Source organism: Haematobia irritans, chromosome 4 (assembly GCF_050003625.1).
Source record: "Haematobia irritans isolate KBUSLIRL chromosome 4, ASM5000362v1, whole genome shotgun sequence".
NCBI lineage: Eukaryota > Metazoa > Arthropoda > Insecta > Diptera > Muscidae > Haematobia > Haematobia irritans.
The window spans coordinates 32,134,871-32,155,538 of NC_134400.1; the positions used below are offsets into that span (position 1 = coordinate 32,134,871).

The window sequence follows — 20,668 nt, forward strand, 5'->3', positions numbered from 1 at the left end:
GGAAACCGGAAGAGTTGACAAAAGATAATATAACACAGCGAAAGAATCAAAAGAGAACAGTTTCTGTGAAACCGCTTGTATGTTGTCGCGGAAAACTGTTTTATGATAAGGCCAAAAATTTGATATGCTTAAGTCTAAATATTATTTAATTTGAATAAAGAGAATAGACATTCGGAACCAGGAGAATAGACATTTGAAAAACAAACAGCATATGTTTTCGCCTTGAGAGTAAAATTTAAAAAAAAAATATAAAAGTGAATAATTTCTGCAACATTATTTGTATTACAGAAAAAGGTGCCAAGAACTAAAATATTTCGTGAAAGTGAAAATTACGAGTATGTTAGGCAATGAGCACAATCGTCTTTGGGAAAAATTCTTCCAAGCATATGATATTTTTGGGCTCAAAATGCTTCCAAACATATAATATGTTCACATAAAACAAACATATTAATGTTTCGGCAGTATCCAATAATATATGTGCTTCCTGCAAAATATGTTTGGAACATATGTTAAAGAAGCGATTTTTTTTGAGGGTGTAGCTCCCATATATATGTTTTTCTGATTTCGACAAAAATGGTCAAACATTTTTTTTACCAACATTTTCCTTGTAAAATCGCTACTGCTTAGTCGAAAAGTTGGAAAAATGACTCTAATTTTCTTAAACTTCTAATACATATATATCGAGCGATAAATCATAAATAAACTTTTGCGAAGTTTCCTTAAAATTGCTTCAGATTTAAATGTTTCCCATATTTATACCCTTCACCACTACTGTGGTACTGGGTATAATAAGTTTGTGCATTTGTATGTAACGCCAAGAAGGATAAGTCCGAGACCCATCGTTTAGTATACCGATCTCTTAGAATTAAATTCTGAGTCGATTTAGCGATGTCCGTCTGTCTGTCTGTTGGTGTATTTTTGTGTGCAAAGTACAGGTCGTAGTTTATGTCCGATCGTCCTCAAATTTGGCATAGGGTCGTTTTCTGGGACAAAGACAATCGCTATTGATTTTGGAAAAAATCGGTTCAGATTTAGATATAGCTGCCATGTATGTTTATACCCGATCTGGTTATAATTGGCGTGTTTATCAACCGATGTTCTTCAAATTCAGTACATCCGAATATTTTATGAGTCTCGAAAAACTTGCAAAATATCAGCCAAATCGATTCAGATTTAGATATAGCTCCCATATATAGCTTTCGTCCGATTTACACTCATTTGCCCACAGAGGCCAATTTTTTGCTCCGATTTAGTTGAAATTTTGCACAGGGAGTAGAATTTGCATTGTAGCTATGAGTGCCAAAGTTGATTGAAATCGGTTCAGATTTAGATATATCTCCCATATATAGCTTTCGCCCGATTTACACTCATATGACCGCAGAGGCCAATTTTCAACTCCGATTTAGTAGACATTTTGCACAGAGAGTAGAATTAGCATTGTTGCTATGCGTGCCAAATTTGGTTGACATCGGTTCAGATTTAGATATAGCTCCCATATATATGTTTTTCTGATTTCGACAAAAATGGTCAAAATACCAACATTTTCCTTGTAAAATCGCCACTGCTTACTCGAAAAGTTGTAAAAATGACTCTAATTTTCCTAAACTTCTAATACATATATATCGAGCGATAAATCATAAATAAACTTTTGCGAAATTTCCTTAAAATTGCTTCAGATTTAAATGTTTCCCATACTTTTTTACTAAAATTGTGTTCGACCCTTGGGCATTAGCCAACTTAAATTTTGAGTCTATAGATTTTGTAAAAGTCTATCAAATTCTGTCCGAATCGAGTGATATTTAAATGTATGTATTTGGGACAAACCTTTATATATAGCACCCAACACATTTGACGGATGTGATATGGTATCGAAAGTTTAGATCTGGTGCAGGGTATAATATAGTCGGCCCCGCCCGACTTTAGACTTTCCTTACTTGTTTTTGGGTGAACACATTTTTAAAGGACGTTGGTGGGTTCACTGTTGTTTGTAGGTTTCGAATGATGGGGTTGGAGGTTTCATAAAATGTGATTCGGCATGGTTGAAATTTCGGCGTATATACCTTTATTTATTATTATTATTATTAATTTTTTTGTATACAATAATTACATTTCATAATATTTATCGTAAAATATATACTTTTAAGCTTAAAAAAATACAAAGTCTTGTATTACTCTTTTTTATTTAAGGCGACACATTTCCTCATAAGCTGCATTTGGCATTACATCTTGTGTTAACTGTAACAACTTCTCCAGTGGGCACTTGAAGCTGCATCCAGGTACTGTTAGTGGCTCGAAATCAGATTTTGGACCATTTTGGAAATATATCTGAAAAAAAAAAACCAAACAATTAAATGGTAAAAACAGAAATTAAAGACAAAGTTTCGCAAAGTTTCAAAGTTGGCCCTAAAATCCTATAGAAATAAAATTTTGAGAAATTTTTCAATAGAAATACCATTTCGAAAAATTTTTCTTGAGGAAAAATTTTCTATAGAAGTACAGTTTTGACAAAATTTTCCATAGAAATAAAATTATGAGAAAATTTTCTAGATGAACAAATTTTGAGAACGTTTTCTATGGAAATAAAATTTTGACAAAGTTTTCTACAGAATTAAAATTTTGGCAAAATTTTCCATAAAAATAAAATTTTGACACAATTTTCCATAGAAATAAAATTTGGAAAATTTTCTATAGAAATAAATTTTCTATAGAAATAGTGCATTAGCCGACTTAAATTTTGAGACTATAGATTTTGTATATGTCTATCAAATTATGTCCAGATCGAGTGATATTTAAATGTATGTAGTTGGGACAAACCTTTATATATAGCAGCCAACATATTTAACGGATGTGATATGGTATCGAAAATTTAGATCTACAAAGAGAAGCAAATTTCAGTCGATCCGGATGAAACTTGGTACATGGTGTTGGTATATATTCTCTAATGACAATGCCAAAATTGGTCCACATCGGTCCATAATTATATATAGCCCCCATATAAACCGATCCCAAGATTTGACTTCCGGAGCCTCTTAGCTGAGCAAAAGTTATCCGATCCGATAGAAATTTGGTACGTGGTGTTAGTATATTGTCTCTAACAACCATGCCAAAATTGGTCCATATCGGTCCATAATTATATATAGCCCCCATATAAGCCGATCCCCAGATTTGACTTCCGGAGCCTCTTAGATGAGCAAAAGTTATCCGATCCGGCTGAAATTTGGTACGTGGTGTTAGTTTATGGTCTCTAACAACCATGCAAGAATTGGTCCATATCGGTCCATAATTATATATAGGCCCCATATAAATCGATCCCCAGATTTGTCCTCCGGAGCCTCTTGGAGGAGTTATATATATAGCCGATCCCCAATCACACAAAAATTGGTCCATATCGGTTCATAATCCTGGTTGCCACTTGATCCAAAAATAATCTACCAAAATTTTATTTCTATAGAAAATTTTGTCAAAATTTTATTTCTATAAAATTTTTTTTAAATTTTATTTCTATAGAAATTTTTTTTAAATTTTATTTCTATAGAAAATTTTGTCAAAATTTTATTTCTATAGAAAATTTTGTCAAAATTTTATTTCTATAGAAAATTTTGTCGAAATTTTATTTCTATTGAAAATTTTGTCAAAATTTTATTTCTATAGAAAATTATGTCAAAATTTTATTTCTATAGAAAATTTTTTCCAAATTTTATTTCTATAGAAATTTTTTTTCCAAATTTTACTTCTATAGAAAATGTTGTCAAAATTTTATTTCTATAGAAACTCTAAACTTAATTATATATAGTTAATCTGGCTTTTTATACCCTCCACCATAGGATGGGGGGTATATTAACTTTGTCATTCCGTTTGTAACACATCGAAATATTGCTCTAAGACCCCATAAAGTATATATATTCTGGGTCATGGTGAAATTCTGAGTCGATCTGAGCATGTCCGTCCGTCCGTCCGTCTGTTGAAATCACGCTAACTTCCGAACGAAACAAGCTATCGACTTGAAACTTGGCACAAGTAGTTGCTATTGATGTAGGTCGGATGGTATTGCAAATGGGCCATATCGGTCCACTTTTACGTATAGCCCCCATATAAACGGACCCCCAAATTTGGCTTGCGAGGCCTCTAAGAGAAGCAAATTTCATCCGATCTGGCTGAAATTTGGTACACGGTGTTAGTATATGGTCTCCAACAACCATGCAAAAATTGGTCCAGATCGGTCCATAATTATATATAGCCCCCATATAAACCGATCCCACGATTTAGTTTGCGAAGCCTCTAAGAGAAGCAAATTTCATCCGATCCGGCTGAAATTTGGTACATGGTGTTAGCATATGATCTCTAAGAACCCTGCAAAAAGTGGTGCACATCGGTCCATAATTACATATAGCCCCCATATAAACCGATCCCCCGATTTGGCTTACGGAGCCTCTAAGAGAACCAAATTTCATCCGATCCGGCTGAAATTTGGTACATGGTGTAAGTATATGGTCTTTAATAACCATGCAAAAATTGGTCCACGTCGGTCCGTAATTATATATAGCCCCCATATAAACCGATCCCCCGATTTGGCTTGCGGAGCCTCTAAGAGAAGCAAATTTCATCCGAACCGGCTGAAATTTGGTACATGGTGTTGGTATATCTTCTCTAATGACCAGGCAAAAATTGGTCCACATCGGCCCATAATTATATATAGCCCCCATATAAACCGATCCCCAGATTTCACTTCCGGAGCCTCTAAGAGAACAAAATTTCATCCGATCCGGCTGAAATTTGTACATGGTGTTAGTATATGGTCTCTAACAACCATGCAAAAATTGGTCCACATCGGTCCGTAATTATATATAGCCCCTATATAAACCGATACCCCGATTTGGCTTGCGGAGCCTCTAAGAGAAGCAAATTTCATCCGAACCGGCTGAAATTTGGTACATGGTATTGGTATATGTTCTCTAATGACAATGCCAAAATTGGTCCACATCGGTCCATAATTATATATAGCCCCCATATAAACCGATCCCCAGATTTCACTTCCGGATCCTCTAAGAGAACAAAATTTCATCCGAACCGGCTGAAATTTGGTACATGGTGTTGGTATATGTTCTCTAATGACAATGCCAAAATTGGTCCACATCGGTCCATAATTATATATAGCCCCCATATAAACCGATCCCCAGATTTCACTTCCGGAGCCTCTAAGAGAACAAAATTTCATCCGATCCGGCTGAAATTTGTACATGGTGTTAGTATATGGTCTCTAACAACCATGCAAAAATTGGTCCACATCGGTCCGTAATTATATATAGCCCCTATATAAACCGATCCCCCGATTTGGCTTGCGGAGCCTCTAAGAGAAGCAAATTTCAGTCGATCCGGATGAAACTTGGTACATGGTGTTGGTATATATTCTCTAATGACAATGCCAAAATTGGTCCACATCGGTCCATAATTATATATAGCCCCCATATAAACCGATCCCCAGATTTGACCTCCGGAGCCCCTTGGAAGAGCAAAATTCATCCGATTCGGTTGAAATTTGGTACGTGATGTTAGTATATGGTATCCAACAACCATGCAGGAATTGGTTCATATCAGTCCATCATTATATATAGCACCCATATAAACCGTTCCCCAGAGTTGACCTCCGGTGCCTTTTGGAGAAGCAAAATTCATCCGATCTGGTTGAAATTTTTTACGTGGTTAGTATATTATATTTAACAACCATGTTAAAAGTGGTCCATATCAGTCCATAATCATATATAGCCCCCATATAAACCGATCCCGAGATTTGGTTTTGGAGCCTCTTGGAGGAGCAAATTTCGTCCGAGTCAGTTGAAATTTAGTACATTGTGCTAGTATATGGCCGTTAACAACCATGCCTAACTAGATCCATATCGGTCTATAGTTATATATAGCCCTCAGATAAATCGATCCCCAATCACACAAAAATTGGTCCATATCAATATTTGTATATAGCCCCCATATAAGCGACCCCGATATTTCAATTCTGGCTCCCTACGTACCGTGCAAAAGCCCATATCGATTCGTAATTATTTGTAGACTTACCTACACATACTTTTTTTGTCTAATGTATACCACGTATGGACTAACACATAATTTAGAAACTATTTAAGCTATCACAACCCAAGTAATTCGATTGTGGCTGACAGTCTTTCGTAGACGTTTCTACGCAATCCATGGTGGAGGGTACATAAGATTCGGCCTGGCCGAACTTACGGCCGTTTATACTTGTTTTTTTTACATTTCAATTTCTTTAAACATTTAAGTTTCCGTGTTATTTCGTACTATCAAAGTCCATTATGAGTAAGTTCTCTCTTTTGGGAGGGTCTTAAAGCGGGAACTATTTCAAAACCTGGACCGCTATTGCCAATTTTCGAACTAGACCTGCCTGAAAACAAAAAAGAATCTGCGGCAGATTTTAAGACAATAGCGCCATTATTGGAGGCTCTAACGTGATTATAACATACAGACAGACGGACATGGTTATTTTAATAGACTTTTCCAATATTTTATACTACATTTGCCATACCTCTAAAAATTTTTTACTTACAGGAAATTTTTCCAGTTAAAATCATAATTGAGCTTCGAAACAAATTTTCATTGAAATTTGATTTAGCCAGCAAATTTTTCAATCTATATGGAGAATCCATTACGACCGAATTTTTGTGTTAATCAATTTTTTAATTGACGTTGATAATTGATATTGAAATTTCATAATAGAAAACAAACATTATTTGTAGTTAGACAATGGTATATACGAAAAATCGGATAAGAGAGCTTCTTTCATTCATTAACCTGCTTTTGTGCCTGGCAACAAAGCTATTAACGTGTTGTATTATAGTAATCGTTTCATTTCGATATTGACTTGTCAAATAGTTAAACCAACGTGGACTGGCTCGCTCTATTTGATTCGACTGTCATCCAATACGCATCGACTTTAAGAAATTTTAGAATTATAAAGTGAATTTATTGCCACGCGTACTTTTTCTTGGAAAAAATTTAACAGTGTTCTTTACATCTTACATCGTCTTACAATTTCTCTCTAGTCGGAAATGGTTATTTCCGTGTACTAAAAACGGAATTGCAAACTTATTAACCCCCATTACCATTCTATGGTGGTTAATACCCACCCCTATAGAATGATATGGGGGTATACTTTAAGTGTAATATACTATTCTAGACGTACATGGAATACGTTTTTTCCATGTATAGTCAGATTCATAGTAAAGTGTACGTAATCATTTGTTTCAGAAGCCTTTTATTCAAGCCTTCATATTTACGTTTTTATTTCACAAATTTTGGTTAACCCAAAGAGTATTTAAATTTCTTCTTAAATTGAAAAATCAGAAATAAAATAATTTACACTATAAAGCCCCCTTTCAAAACAAACACAATGTGCACTTTATTTTCACACTCACTGTATATATCCAAACTTACCTCTACAAAATATTCCTTGGTTTCTTTATGTTGATGTAATTCGAACGCTATGACAGCAGAAAAACTGGGCATTTGTCTTTTCCAAACGTTCAGGGCAGACAAAATATTCACTATGGTCCAATCATGGCCACAATAAAGAAACATTTTACGCTCTCTTGGTGAAAGGGTTCCCTGAACTTTTCCTTGCATTTGTTCGAAAATTTTCTCCAGGAATGGTCCACCTTTAATACGTTGCATTTCCATGGTATAGGCATTGTAAACATAATTTTGTTCAGCCAAAAATTGTAAACGATCCGGATAATATTGTCGGGCCCATGAAGGCAAAGTCAAACCATAACTTTCCTGTAGGGTTGAGGTTAGAAATATTAGCTTAGAGTTCTATAGTTTCTAATTATACAAAAAACTTACCTCTGCCAGTAGTGTTATATACAAAGAATTGATGTCTGCCGCTGTGGAAATATTTAGACCGGTTATATTGGTCAATTCTTCAAACATTGTTTTGTATACGCCCAATTCTTCTAAAACTTCAGATTGCTGTAGAACCTCTTGGAGAGCCTGATCATAGCGTGGACATTTGGCAGTCATGCGTAACCACTGAGTAAAAGAATTAAAATGAAAAAAATATTTCTTCAATGGACTTTGATAGTATAACCTAACACGAAAAGTGGAATTTTTATTATTATTGATATTGAATTTGTAAAAAATTTTGTGAACATTTTATTTCTGTAAGAAATTTTGTCAAAATTTTAATTCTATCGAAAATTTTGTCAACATTTTAATTCTATCGAAAATTTTGTCAAAATTTTAAATCTATCGAAAATTTTGTCAAACTTTTATTTCTATAGACAATTTTTTCAAATTTATATTTGTACAGAAAATGTCAACATTTTATTTCGATTATTAATTTTGTTCGGCTTGAGCTCATAGAAACAATCGATTATTGATTTGTTTTAATATTTATTTCCAATATTTCGGTTAGTACCACTAACCATCTTCTGGGTTTTGTATGTGAGTTCGTGTGCTGCTGTTCGTTCTGCAAGTCCCCGTACTCACATACAAAATCCCAGAAGATGGTTAGTGGTACTAATCGAAATATTGAAAATAAATCAATAATCGATTGTTTCTATGACCTCAAGCCGAACAAAATTAATAATCAGAATAAACACAAAATCACAATGGACTGTATAGTCTAAGTGAGCCTGAATTTTAATCGGGCTGCCACTTTAACCTAACACAAAATAGGTCAACAACACTCACAAATACGTAAAAATTGTATTCCTATAGAAAATTTTGTCAAAATTCTATTTCTTATTTTTGTCTTTTGTCAACATTTTTATACCCTCCACCATAGGATGGGGGTTATATTAACTTTGTCATTCCGTTTATAACACATCGAAATATTGCTCTAAGACCCCATAAAGTATATATATATTCTGGGTCGTGGTGAAATTCTGAGTCGATCTGAGCATGTCCGTCCGTCCGTCCGTTCGTCTGTTGAAATCACGCTAACTTCCGAACGAAACAAGCTATCGACTTGAAACTTGGCACAAGTAGTTGTTATTGATGTAGGTCGGATGGTATTGCAGATCGGTCCACTTTTACGTATAGCCCCCATATAAACGGACCCCCAATTTGGTTTGCAGGGCCTATAAGAGAAGCATATTTCATCCGATCCGGTTGAAATTTGGTACATGGTATTAGTATATGGTCTCTACCAACCATGCAAAAATTGATCCATATCGGTCCATAATTATATATAGTCCCCATATAAACCGATCCCCCGATTTGCCTTTGGAGCATCAAAGAGAAGCGAATTTCATCCGATCCGGCTTAAATTTGGCACATGGTGTTGGTATATGGTCTCTAACAACCATGCAAAATTGGTCCACATCGCTTCATAATTATATATAGACCCCATATAAACCGATCCCCAGATTTGACCTCCGTAGCCTCTTGGAGGAGCAAAATTCATCTGATCCGGTTCAAATTTGGAACATGGTTTAGTACATGGCCGCTAACAACCATACCAAAATTGGATCATATCGGTCTATAGTTATATATAGCCGATCTCCAATCACACAAAAATTGATCCATATCGGTTCATAATCATGGTTGCCACGCGAGCCAAAAATAATCTACCAAAATTTTATTTCTATAGAAAATTTTGTCAAAATTTTATTTTTATAAAAAATTTGTCACAATTTTATTTCTATAGAAAATTTTTTTTAAAATTTAATTTCTATAAAAAATTTTGTCAAAACTTTATTTCCATAGAACATTTTGTGAAAATTTTATTTCTACAGAAAATTTTGTCAAAATTTTATTTCTATAGAGACTTTTTGTTAAAAATTTATTTCTATAGAAAATTTTTTTAAAATTTCATTTCTATAAAAAATGTTGTCAAAACTTTATTTCCATAGAAAATTTTGTGAAAATTTTATTTCTATAGAAAATTTTATTTCTATAGAAAATTTTGTTAACATTTTATTTCTATAGAAAATTTTGTCAAAATTTTATTTCTATAGAAAATTTTTATTAAAAATTTATTTCTATAAAAAATTTTGTCAAAATTTTATTTTTATAGAAAATTTTGTCAAAATTTTATTTCTTTAGGAAGTTTTGTTAAAATTTCATTTTTTTTAGAAAATTTTGTCAAAATTTTATTTCTATAGAAAATTTTATTTCTATAGAAAATTTTGTCAAAATTTTATTTCTATAGAAAATTTTTATTAAAAATTTATTTCTATAGAAAATTTTTTTAAAATTTAATTTCTATAAAAAATTTTGTCATAACTTTATTTCCATAGAAAATTTTGTGAAAATTTTATTTCTATAGAAAATTTTGTCAAAATTTTTTTGTAAAAATTTTATTTCTATAGAAAATTTTGTCAAACTGAATTATATACGTAATTAATCGATCTTTTTTGATTTAATATATACCATGTATGGACTTTCATACAATTTAGAAGGCGGTGGTAGGAGGTTTTAAGATACCTTGCCATCGGCAAGCGTTACCGCAACTTAAGTAATTCGATTGTGGATGGCAGTGTTTAGAAGAAGTTTCTACACAATCCATGGTGGAGGGTACATAAGCTTCGGCCTGGCCGAACTTACGGCCGTATATACTTGTTTTTTTTTTTAAAGATAATTTTTTAGAATTTTTAATTCTATAAAATTTTTTGCCAAAATTTTAATTCTATTGAAAATTTTGCCAACATTTATTTATATAGAGAATTTTGTTCAACTTTTATTTCTGTGGAGAATTTTGTCAAAATTTTATCTCTATAAAGAATTTTGACAAATTTTGTCAAATGTTTTATTTCCGTCGATAATTTTGTCTAAATTTTATTTCTATATAAAAATTTTGTCAAAACTTAATTCTACAGAAAATGTTGTCAAAATTTTGATTCTATTGTAAATTTTGTCAAAATTTTATTTCTATAGAAAATTTTGTCAAACTTGTATTTCTATTGAAAATTTTGTCAAAATTTAATTACTATAGAAAATTTTGTCAAAACTTTATTTCCACAGAAAATTTTGTCAAAATTTTGATTCTATAGAATTTTTTTCAAAATTTAATTTCTATAAAAAATTTTGTCAAAATCTTATTGCTAAAACTTTTGTACAAAATTTTCTTCTAAAGAAAATTTTGTCAAAATTTTATTATACCCTTTACCACTACTGTGGTACAGGGTATAATAAGTTTGTGCATTTGTATGTAACGCCAAGAAGCAAAAGTCTGAGACTCATCGTTTAGTATACCGATCGTCTTAGAATTAAATTCTGAGTCGATTTAGCGATGTCCATCTGTCTGTCTGTCCGTCCGTCTGTCTGTTCATGTATTTTTGTGCGCAAAGTACAGGTCGCAGTTTAAGTCCGAACGTCCTCAAATTTGGCGCAGGGTCGTTTTGGGGAACAAAGACGATCGCTATTGATTTTGGAAAAAATCGGTTCAGATTTAGATATAGCTGTCATATATATTTATCCCCGATCTGGTCATAATTGGCGTGTTTATCAACCGATGTTCTTCAAATTCCGTACATCCGAATATTTTATGAGTCTCGAAAAACTTGCAAAATACCGGCCAAATCGGTTCAGATTTGGATATAGCTCCCATATATATCTTTCATCCGATTTAGACTCATATGGCAACAGAGGCCAAAGTTTACTACCGATTTTCGTGAAATTTTTCACAGAGAGTAGAATTGACATTCTGCCAATGCTTGCTAAATTTGATTGAAATCGGTTCAGATTTAGATATAGCTCACATATATAGCTTTCGTCCGATTTGCACTCATATGATCACGGAAGCTATAGTTATACTCATTTTACGTGGAATTTTGCAGAGATTGCAGAGTTATTATTCTAACAATGCATGTCAAATTTAGTCACAATCGGTTCAAATTATATATAGCTCCCATATATACGTACGCCAGAGTTGGGGAAATATGGTAGACTGTTTCATATTTTAGACCCATTTTCAATGAGATTTTCTTCCAATTGACTGGATAGTTTCCACGGAGAATATATTTAATATGATATTTAAGTGTGTCAAGTTTGATCTAATTTGGTTCAGATTTAGATAAAAGGCGGGATCTAACCAATATCCCTGTAAAGTCGCCACTGCTAAGTATCAAAAATTGTAAATATTACTAAAATTGCCCTATATCTCGAATACATATGTATCATCTGATAAATCATAAATGCTCTTTTGTATAATTGCATTAAAATTTCTCTCGCTTCATATTTCCCATATTTTTTTACTATGTTAACATTGTGTTTCATCCCAGGGCGTTAGCCGATTTAAATTGTAATTCTAGAGTTTTTGTAAAAGTACAAAAAATTGTCTCCATTAAAAGTATTTGTATCTGGAAATGCAAACCTTTATATAGCTCCCAGCAAATTTGAAGTAGTTGAGAGTCTACATAGTGGTGAAGGGTATAATATAGTCGGCTCAGCCCGACTTTAGACTTTACTTACTTGTTTCTATAATATTTTTTGTCAAAATTTTATCTCTATAGAAAATCTTGTCAAAATTTTATTTTGATTATTTCTGTAGAAAATTTTATCCCAATTTTACGTCTGTAGAAAATTTTTTTCAAAATTTTATTTCTATAGAAAATTTTGTCAAAATTTTATTTCTGTTGAAAATTTTGTCAAAATTTTATTTCTACAGAAAATTTTGTCAAAATTTTATTCCTATAGAAAATTTTGTCAAAATTTTATTTCTATTGAAAATTTTGTAAAAATTTTATTTCTATAGAAAATTTTGTCAAAATTTTATTTCTATAGAAAATTTTGTCAAAATTTTGTTTCTATAGAAAATTTTGTGAAAATTTTATTTCTATACAAAATTTTCTCAAAATTTTATTTCTATGAAAAATTTTGTCAAAATTTTATTTCTATAGAAAATTTTGTCACAATTTTAGTTCAATAGAATTTTTTTTTTTGACACTCAAAAAACAGTGAACCCAAATTTCAGCTAAATTTATATGTTTTCTGTTTTCCACGGAATATAATTTTTTCCGTAGGCCACCCACGTATATACTTACAATATCCGTTTCTGCTGGTTTTGAAAATACTGGAATTGGCTGCCAATTTAATTTAAAATTCCATTCCATTGGAGTATTGACGGGTGGTAGTAGACCAGCCAATACCATAGACATTGACATCATTGTACGTGGTGATTCTGAAGATTGAGCATAAATAATCTACAAAAAAAATTTAAAGGATTATAAGTTTTAATATTTTCCAAAAATTAAATACACTTTTTTTCTTATCTACATCGGGTTTATAATATGGCTGGAGAAGCTCTTCGTATCTTGCCGCCAGATCTTTACCAATTTTGAAAAGCTCTTTTTTGGCATCCTGAAAATATTTCAAGATCACAAATTACATTATTCGTTCTCAATATACGCTGGCTTTTATGAACGAACATACATTTGTCAAATGACCCCAACCATAAGGGAAAAATGTATCATTGGCATAAGGATCATTGGGATATGTATTGACCGGGGTGCGAGGGCCATGACGAAAAAGCTACAATGAAAAAATTATATAATTTTAATTATTAAATACAAGCGAGGTTGACGTTTATATATCGTGATTAAAGAACAACAAGTATATACGGCCGTAAGTTCAGCCAGGCCGAAGCTTATTTACCCTCCACCATGGATTGCGTAGAAACGTCTACTGAAGCCGATGGCAAGGTATCATAAAACTTCCTAACAACGTAATAGTCCATACGTGGTATATATTAAACTACAAAAGGGCCGATTAAATACGTATATAATTAAGTTTAAAGTTTCTATAGAAATAAAATTTTGACAAAATAAAATTTTGACAACATTTTCTATAGAAGTAAAATTTTGTCAAAATTTTCTATAGAAATAAAATTTGGAAAAAATTTTCTATAGAAATAAAATTTTGACAAAATTTTCTATAGAAATAAAATTTTGACAATGTTTTCTATAAAAATAAAATTTTGGTAGATTATTTTTGGCTCTAGTGAACCCATATGGAACAATTTTTGTGTGATTGGAGATCGGCTATATATAACTATAGACCGATATGGACCAATTTTGGCATGGTTATTAGCGGCCTTATACTAACACCACTTTGCAAATTTCAACCGGATCGGATGAATTTTGCTCCCCCAAGAGGCTCCGGAGATCAAATCTGGGGAAAGGTTTATATGGGGGCTATATATAATTATGGACGAATATGGACCAATTCTTGAGTGTTTGTTAGAGACCACATTCTAATACCATGTTCCAAAATTCAACCGGATCGGATGAATTTTACTCCTCCAAGAGGCTCCGGAGGAGAAATCTGGGGATCGATTTATATGGGGGCTACATATAATTATGGACCGATAGAGACTAGAGGTGTGCACGTGAGTAATATTTTACTCACGCTCACGCACACTCACGACGGAAAAATCATATTCACGCACACTCACGCACGATATTTTTTGGTAGGACTCACGCTCACGCACGCTCACGAAAAGAAAATTTGTACTCAAGAACACTAACGCACGAAAATCTTTTAAATGTCGTGACTGACGAAAAATATCGTGACTCACGAAAAATGTCGTGACTCGCGAAAAACCGCGTGACTCACGAAAAATTTTATGAGTAATTTACCTACAGAACCTGACTGAAAACATGAGTATGATTAAAATCGAGAGCGTTATAAAACTTTAAACACTTAGGATATCACAAAAATTATAAATGAATTCAACTCCTAAGCATTTTATGTTGGTAAGCGGGACTATTTTCGCGAGCGTGTTTTTCCGTAATTCGTTACTCACGCACGCTCACGAAGATATTATTTTCGTGAATTACGCTCGCTCACGACATTTGGTTGGTTAATCACGCTCACGCACACTCACGCCGTTTCCCTCAGCGTGACTCACGATTCCCGCGTGCCCCCATATAAACCGATCCCCAGATTTGATCTCCGGAGCCTCTTGGAGACCAAAATTCATCTGATTCAGTTGAAATTTGGTACGTGGTGTTAGTATATGGTATCCAACAACAATGCAGGAATTGGTTCATATCAGTCCATAATTATATATAGCTCCATATAAACCAATCCCCAGATTTGACCTCCGGTACCTTTTGGAGAAGCAAAATTCATCCGTTCGGGTTGAAATTTGGTACGTGGTGTTAGTATATGATATTTAACAACCATGCCAAAAGTGGTCCATATCCGTCCATAATCATATATAGCCCCCATATAAACCGATCCCGAGATTTAGTTTTGGAGCCTCTTGGAGGAGCAAATTTCATCCGACTGAGTTGAAATTTGGTACATTGTGCTAGTATATGGCCGTTAACAACCATGCCTAACTAGGTTCATATCGGTCTATAGATATATATAGCCCTCAGATAAATCACAAAAAATTGGTCCATATCAGGTTCATAATTGTATATAGCCCCCACATAAGCGACCCCCATATTTCAATTCTGGTTCTCTACCACGTATGGACTAACTAACAATTTAGAAAACGATGTTAAGAAGTTTTAAGATGCCACAACCCAAGTAATTCGATTGTGGATGACAGTCTTTAATAGAAGTTTCTACGCAATCCATGGTGGAGGGTACATAAAATTCAGTCTGGCCGAACTTACGGCCGTATATACTTGTTTTGTTATACCCTCCACCATAGGATGGGGGTATATTAACTTTGTCATTCCGTTTGTAGCACATCGAAATATTGCTCTAAGACCCCATAAAGTATATATATATATTCTGGGTCGTGGTGAAATTCTGTGTCGAACTGAGCATGTCCGTCCGTCCCCCAAATTTGGTTTGTGATTGCCCTAAGACAAGCAAATTTCATCCGATCCAGCTGAAATTTGGTACATGGTGTTAGTATATGGTCTCTAACAACCATGCAAAAATTGGTCCATATCGGTCCACTTTTACGTAGTCCCCATATAAACGGACCCCCAAATTTGGCTTGCGATTGCTCTAAAAGAAGCAAATTTCATCCGATCCGGCTAAAATTTGGTACATGGTGTTGGTATATGTTCTCTAATGACCATGCAAAAATTGGTCCACATTGACCCATAATTATATATAGTCCCCATATAAGCCGATCCCCAGATTTGACCTCCGGAGCCTCTTAGAGGAGCAAAATTCATCCGATCCGGCTGAAATTTGGTACATGATGTTGGTATATGGTCTCTAACAACCATGCAAGAATTGGTCCATATCGGTCCATAATTATATATAGCCCCCATATAAACCGATTCCCCGATTTGGCTTGCGGAGCCTCTAAGAGAAGCAAATTTCATCCGATATGGCTGAAATTTGGTACATGGTGTTGGTATATGTTCTCTAATGACCATGCAAAAATTGATCCACATCGACCCATAATTATATATAGTCCCCATATAAGCCGATCCCCAGATTTGACCTCCGGAGCCTCTTAGAGGAGCAAAATTCATCCGATCCGGTTGAAATTTGGTACGTGGTGTTAGTATATGGTCTCTAACAACCATGCAAGAATTGGTCCATATCGGTCCATAATTATATATAGCCCCCATATAAACCGTTCCCCAGATTTGATCTCCGGAGCCTCTTGGAGGAGCAAAATTCATCCGATCCGGTTGAAATTTGCTACGTGGTGTTAGTATAAGACCGCTAATAACCATGCCAAAATTGGTCCATATCGGTCTATAGTTATATATAGCCGATCCCCAATCACACAAAAATTGTTCCATATCGGTTCATAATCATGGTTGCCACTAGAGCCAAAATTAATCTACCAAAATTTTATTTTTATAGAAAACAATGTCAAAATATTATTTCTGTAGAAAATTTTGTCAAAATTTTACTTCTTTAGAAAATGTTGTTAAACTTAATTATATACGTATTTAATCGGCCCTTTTGTAGTTTAATATATACCACGTATGGACTATTACGTTGTTAGGAAGTTTTATGATACCTTGCCATCGACTTCAGTAGATGTTTCTACGCAATCCATGGTGGAGGGTAAGCTTCGGCCTGACCGAACTTACGGCCGTATATACTTGTTTAATTTATTATAATTACAAATTACAATAAACTTACACGCAAAAAATAATTCTTTCCTCCCAAACGAAATTTTAGACAAACAAAGTTCGTTTCTCATTTGCTTTTCGTTGTAAGGAAGTGTATTTGGAAGAAAAGTATATACTTTTTGTGATAAACGTTTATTCTTTTCCAGGATGTAAAAACAATTTCATAAAGACAAACTCAAAAACAACATTGTTTTCTTGCTAATTGCATTTTCCTCACATCTTTCTCACGTCCACGAGGTTTTTTAGTTCCTAACACCTTTTTCTTGTAATGCCAACAATGTAGAAGAAATTCTAAGATTTTATAAATTTTGAAAATTTTTTACCTTTCGCCTGGACGAAGAATCGAACCGCGGACCATGTACTTTGTAAGCCAATACACTAACCACTGAGCTATGTATCTGTTATGGTCATCAATAGATAAATATCCATATAAGTTATATTTATATAGCATAGCTTGGGGCGCCCACGAACCGAATAAACAAAGTTTATTTAACAGAAACAAACATTTAGTTTGGCACCGTGGAGCAGTGGTTGCTACATGCGACTTGCATGCCAAGGGTCGTGGGTTCGATCCCTGCTTCGACCAAAGTTTGTTTTTGTTTTTTTTTTTACATATATTCCAGATATGTTCGGAAGATTCCGAAAAAATGTTCAATATTACTTTGTAGTATATTAAATTTTGAACTGTAAAATGAGTCTTATTAAAGACCTAAAGTCAGAAAAGAACAGTGTTTGATATAAACGAAATAGACTGTGTTGTTGTTTAAAAAATAACTTTTTTATTGGAAAAAAATAAAAATTTTGTAACAAACGAATTTTTTTTGGTGATAAAAGTTTAAAAGCAATTCAAAAAACTCTAACAAAAGAAAAACGTTTTCGGTACACGTTTTCCAAACGTTTTTTTCTTTGCGTGTATTTATATAGACACTAGCAACTAGAGGCTATCGGCCTAAGAATCGTGTTCATAATTGTATATAGGTTTTCTGGCTTTATAATCACCACACAAAATTCATATCGGTTCGTAATTATTTCTTTCCTATATATACCAGTCAAGAACTGAATATATACGTATTTATTCGGCCTTTCTTTGGTCTACTATAAATCCCGCATGGACTAACTTACAATTTAGAAGATGATGTTAAGAAGTTTTAAGATGCCTTGTCATCGGCCGCAACCCAAGTAATTCAATTGTGGATGACCGTCTTTAGTAGAAGTTTTTACGCAATCCATTGCGGAAGGTACATAAGATACGGCCTGGCCGAACTTACGGCCGTATATACTTGTTTATTTTGCGGCGTTATTTCATTATGAACTAAAATCCTAATCTTAAATATGAAACAAACCCCCAAGAAAATTAAATAAAGTCCCAAGAATTGTTTTATCTGTATAAACATTTGGGGTCTTATTTCATTTTCTCTTTGGGGCTTTATTTCATTGGGGCGTTATTTCGTAGAGCAGTGAATTTCAAGTAAATCGGAAAAATTTAGTTTATTCACTGTATTCGCTTTTTATTTCATTTTTGTCAGGCTGGTACAACAATAATTATTTCACATAAATAATAGCACCAACTTTATAATGATATTAAATTCCATGTTAACTAAATTGGGAAATTTAATTTAAAGATGATATATGTATACATATAAATATAATAACCATAAAATGTATAACCTAATAAAAGAAAACAATGAATATGAACAGTTAAATATAACTTTTAACAAAATATAAAACAAAAAGGAAATCAGATTATAAATGTTTTCAAAAACAGATTAACTGATTATGCATAAAATTTATTGATTTCTCTAAAAAACGTTGGACAAAGGGAAGGTACTCCTCCCCGACCAAATGTTGAAAAATAAAGTAGCGAATCTTTGCCTCCCCCAACCTTTCCTGAATATGTCAAGCAAATCGGAAGACTTTGGTCCCATTTTCAAAATGTGGGACAAGTGCGGGGTCCTCAAATATAAAAAAAAAAAAAAATTCACCACATGACCACCTACTACTTTCTCTCAAAATTTCTAGTGACTCGGTTCAGCAGTTTGCGAGTTTACCGGGAACATATAATATGCAACCCTCATATTGAAGTATATTTTGTATGCATCCAAAACTACTCTTCTAGAGATTGACATAATTTTAACTTCACAAGATGTTCTCAATAGGTGCTATATAAATATTTTGTTCTTTGCTTCCAACAATCTAGCAAAAACATATTCATTGCTTTTTTGGCTACGATATTTTTTCTGGGTTGTGCAAAAATATTCTTACCACATGCACCAATTCAATACTTGAGCTACCATTTGACGATTTTACATTCTTCAATGAAACAACCTTCCCGGCATTTATTTTAATGCAAGCGCTAGCAATAACCGTTACTACAAAGACTAAACTTGAACATTTTATTAACGTTTTGCGGTAAACCATATCGCGTTGTTGTATGCTCAAATTATTTCACAAACTGAACTAGAGTTTATTGATGACTGATGTGACTGAGGCAACTTGAGTGCAAATACACATCAAAATTAAACTCATGCGAATCAAAAACAAAAAAAAAACTCATTCCTCGCGAAACGTAAATCGAGGCAATTGTCAAACTTTGCTACCTCCAGTTTAATCTAAGCGCTTTAAATTACAATACAAATAAGCTCTGGTGACCTACTATGGAAATGTTAATGTTCTGGTCTAAACAGCAAAGCACCAGCTTAGGTGCAGACAAAAAAATTACAAAGTTTTACTTTAGAAGGATATAAAAACTTCATGAGAAAAACAATTCTGAAAATTCGGAGTACAAGTATTAAAAAATTGGAAATTAAAATGTTCTAAACTGGACCAAACGCCGTAAATTCAGTGTTTGAAAATTTGACAAAATTTTCTATAGAAATTTCTATAGAGAAAAAATTCAAAAAAAATAAAAAAAATTATAAAAGTAAAATTTTGAGAAAATTTTCTATAGAAATAAGATTTTGACAAAATTTTCTATAGAAATAAAATTTTGACAAAATTTTCTATAGAATTAAGATTTTGACAAAAATTGCTATAGAAATAAAATTTTGACAAAATTTTTTATAGAAATAAGATTTTGACATAATTTTCTTTAGAAATAAAATTTTTACAAAATTTTCTATAGAAATAACATTTGCTATAGAAATAAATTTTTGACAAAATTTTCTATAGAAATAAAATTTTGACAAAATTTTCTATAACAAGTATATACAGCAGTAAGTTCGGCCGGGCCGAATCTTAAATACCCACCACCATGAACCAAATATTAGGATTTCCTTTGAAATTTCAGGAGGGCTTGAGGACTTGAGGACACTTCCCGAAGATACATTTAAAGATTTCACCTATGAGGACTATATCAGATTCTGGATTTATAAGAACCATTTTTGTTTGAGTTTTAGAGGAATCATTAACATCTCTTGTAAGTGTGCAAGAAAATTATAAAATAACGTCTTGATTTGAAATTTTAAATCTGTAGATTTTCACCCGAAAAATAAAATCTGGAAATTTTACATTGAGTTTCAAGCAATTTTCATGATCAGTGCGCCTTCTATACTCACAAGAAGTGAAATTGGTCTATATGGAGGCATTACCAAATGGACCGATAAAAACTTAATCCGATACACGTTTTTGTGAGCCTTAAA

General features: G+C 33.1%; 1 protein-coding gene across 1 annotated transcript; it reads right to left on the reverse strand.

The window, feature by feature from the left end:
- Positions 1-2,039: 2,039 nt before the first annotated feature.
- Positions 2,040-19,498, reverse strand: LOC142233496 (venom acid phosphatase Acph-1-like). The gene is made up of 7 exons (XM_075304444.1): positions 19,293-19,498; positions 13,399-13,497; positions 13,243-13,326; positions 13,011-13,169; positions 7,867-8,052; positions 7,459-7,800; positions 2,040-2,325 (listed from the first exon to the last, which is right to left on the reverse strand). The coding sequence occupies exons 1-7, from the start codon at positions 19,446-19,448 to the stop codon at positions 2,179-2,181; spliced, it is 1,173 nt and encodes a 390-aa protein (XP_075160559.1). The 5' UTR covers positions 19,449-19,498; the 3' UTR covers positions 2,040-2,178.
- Between the last annotated feature and the right edge of the window lie 1,170 nt (positions 19,499-20,668).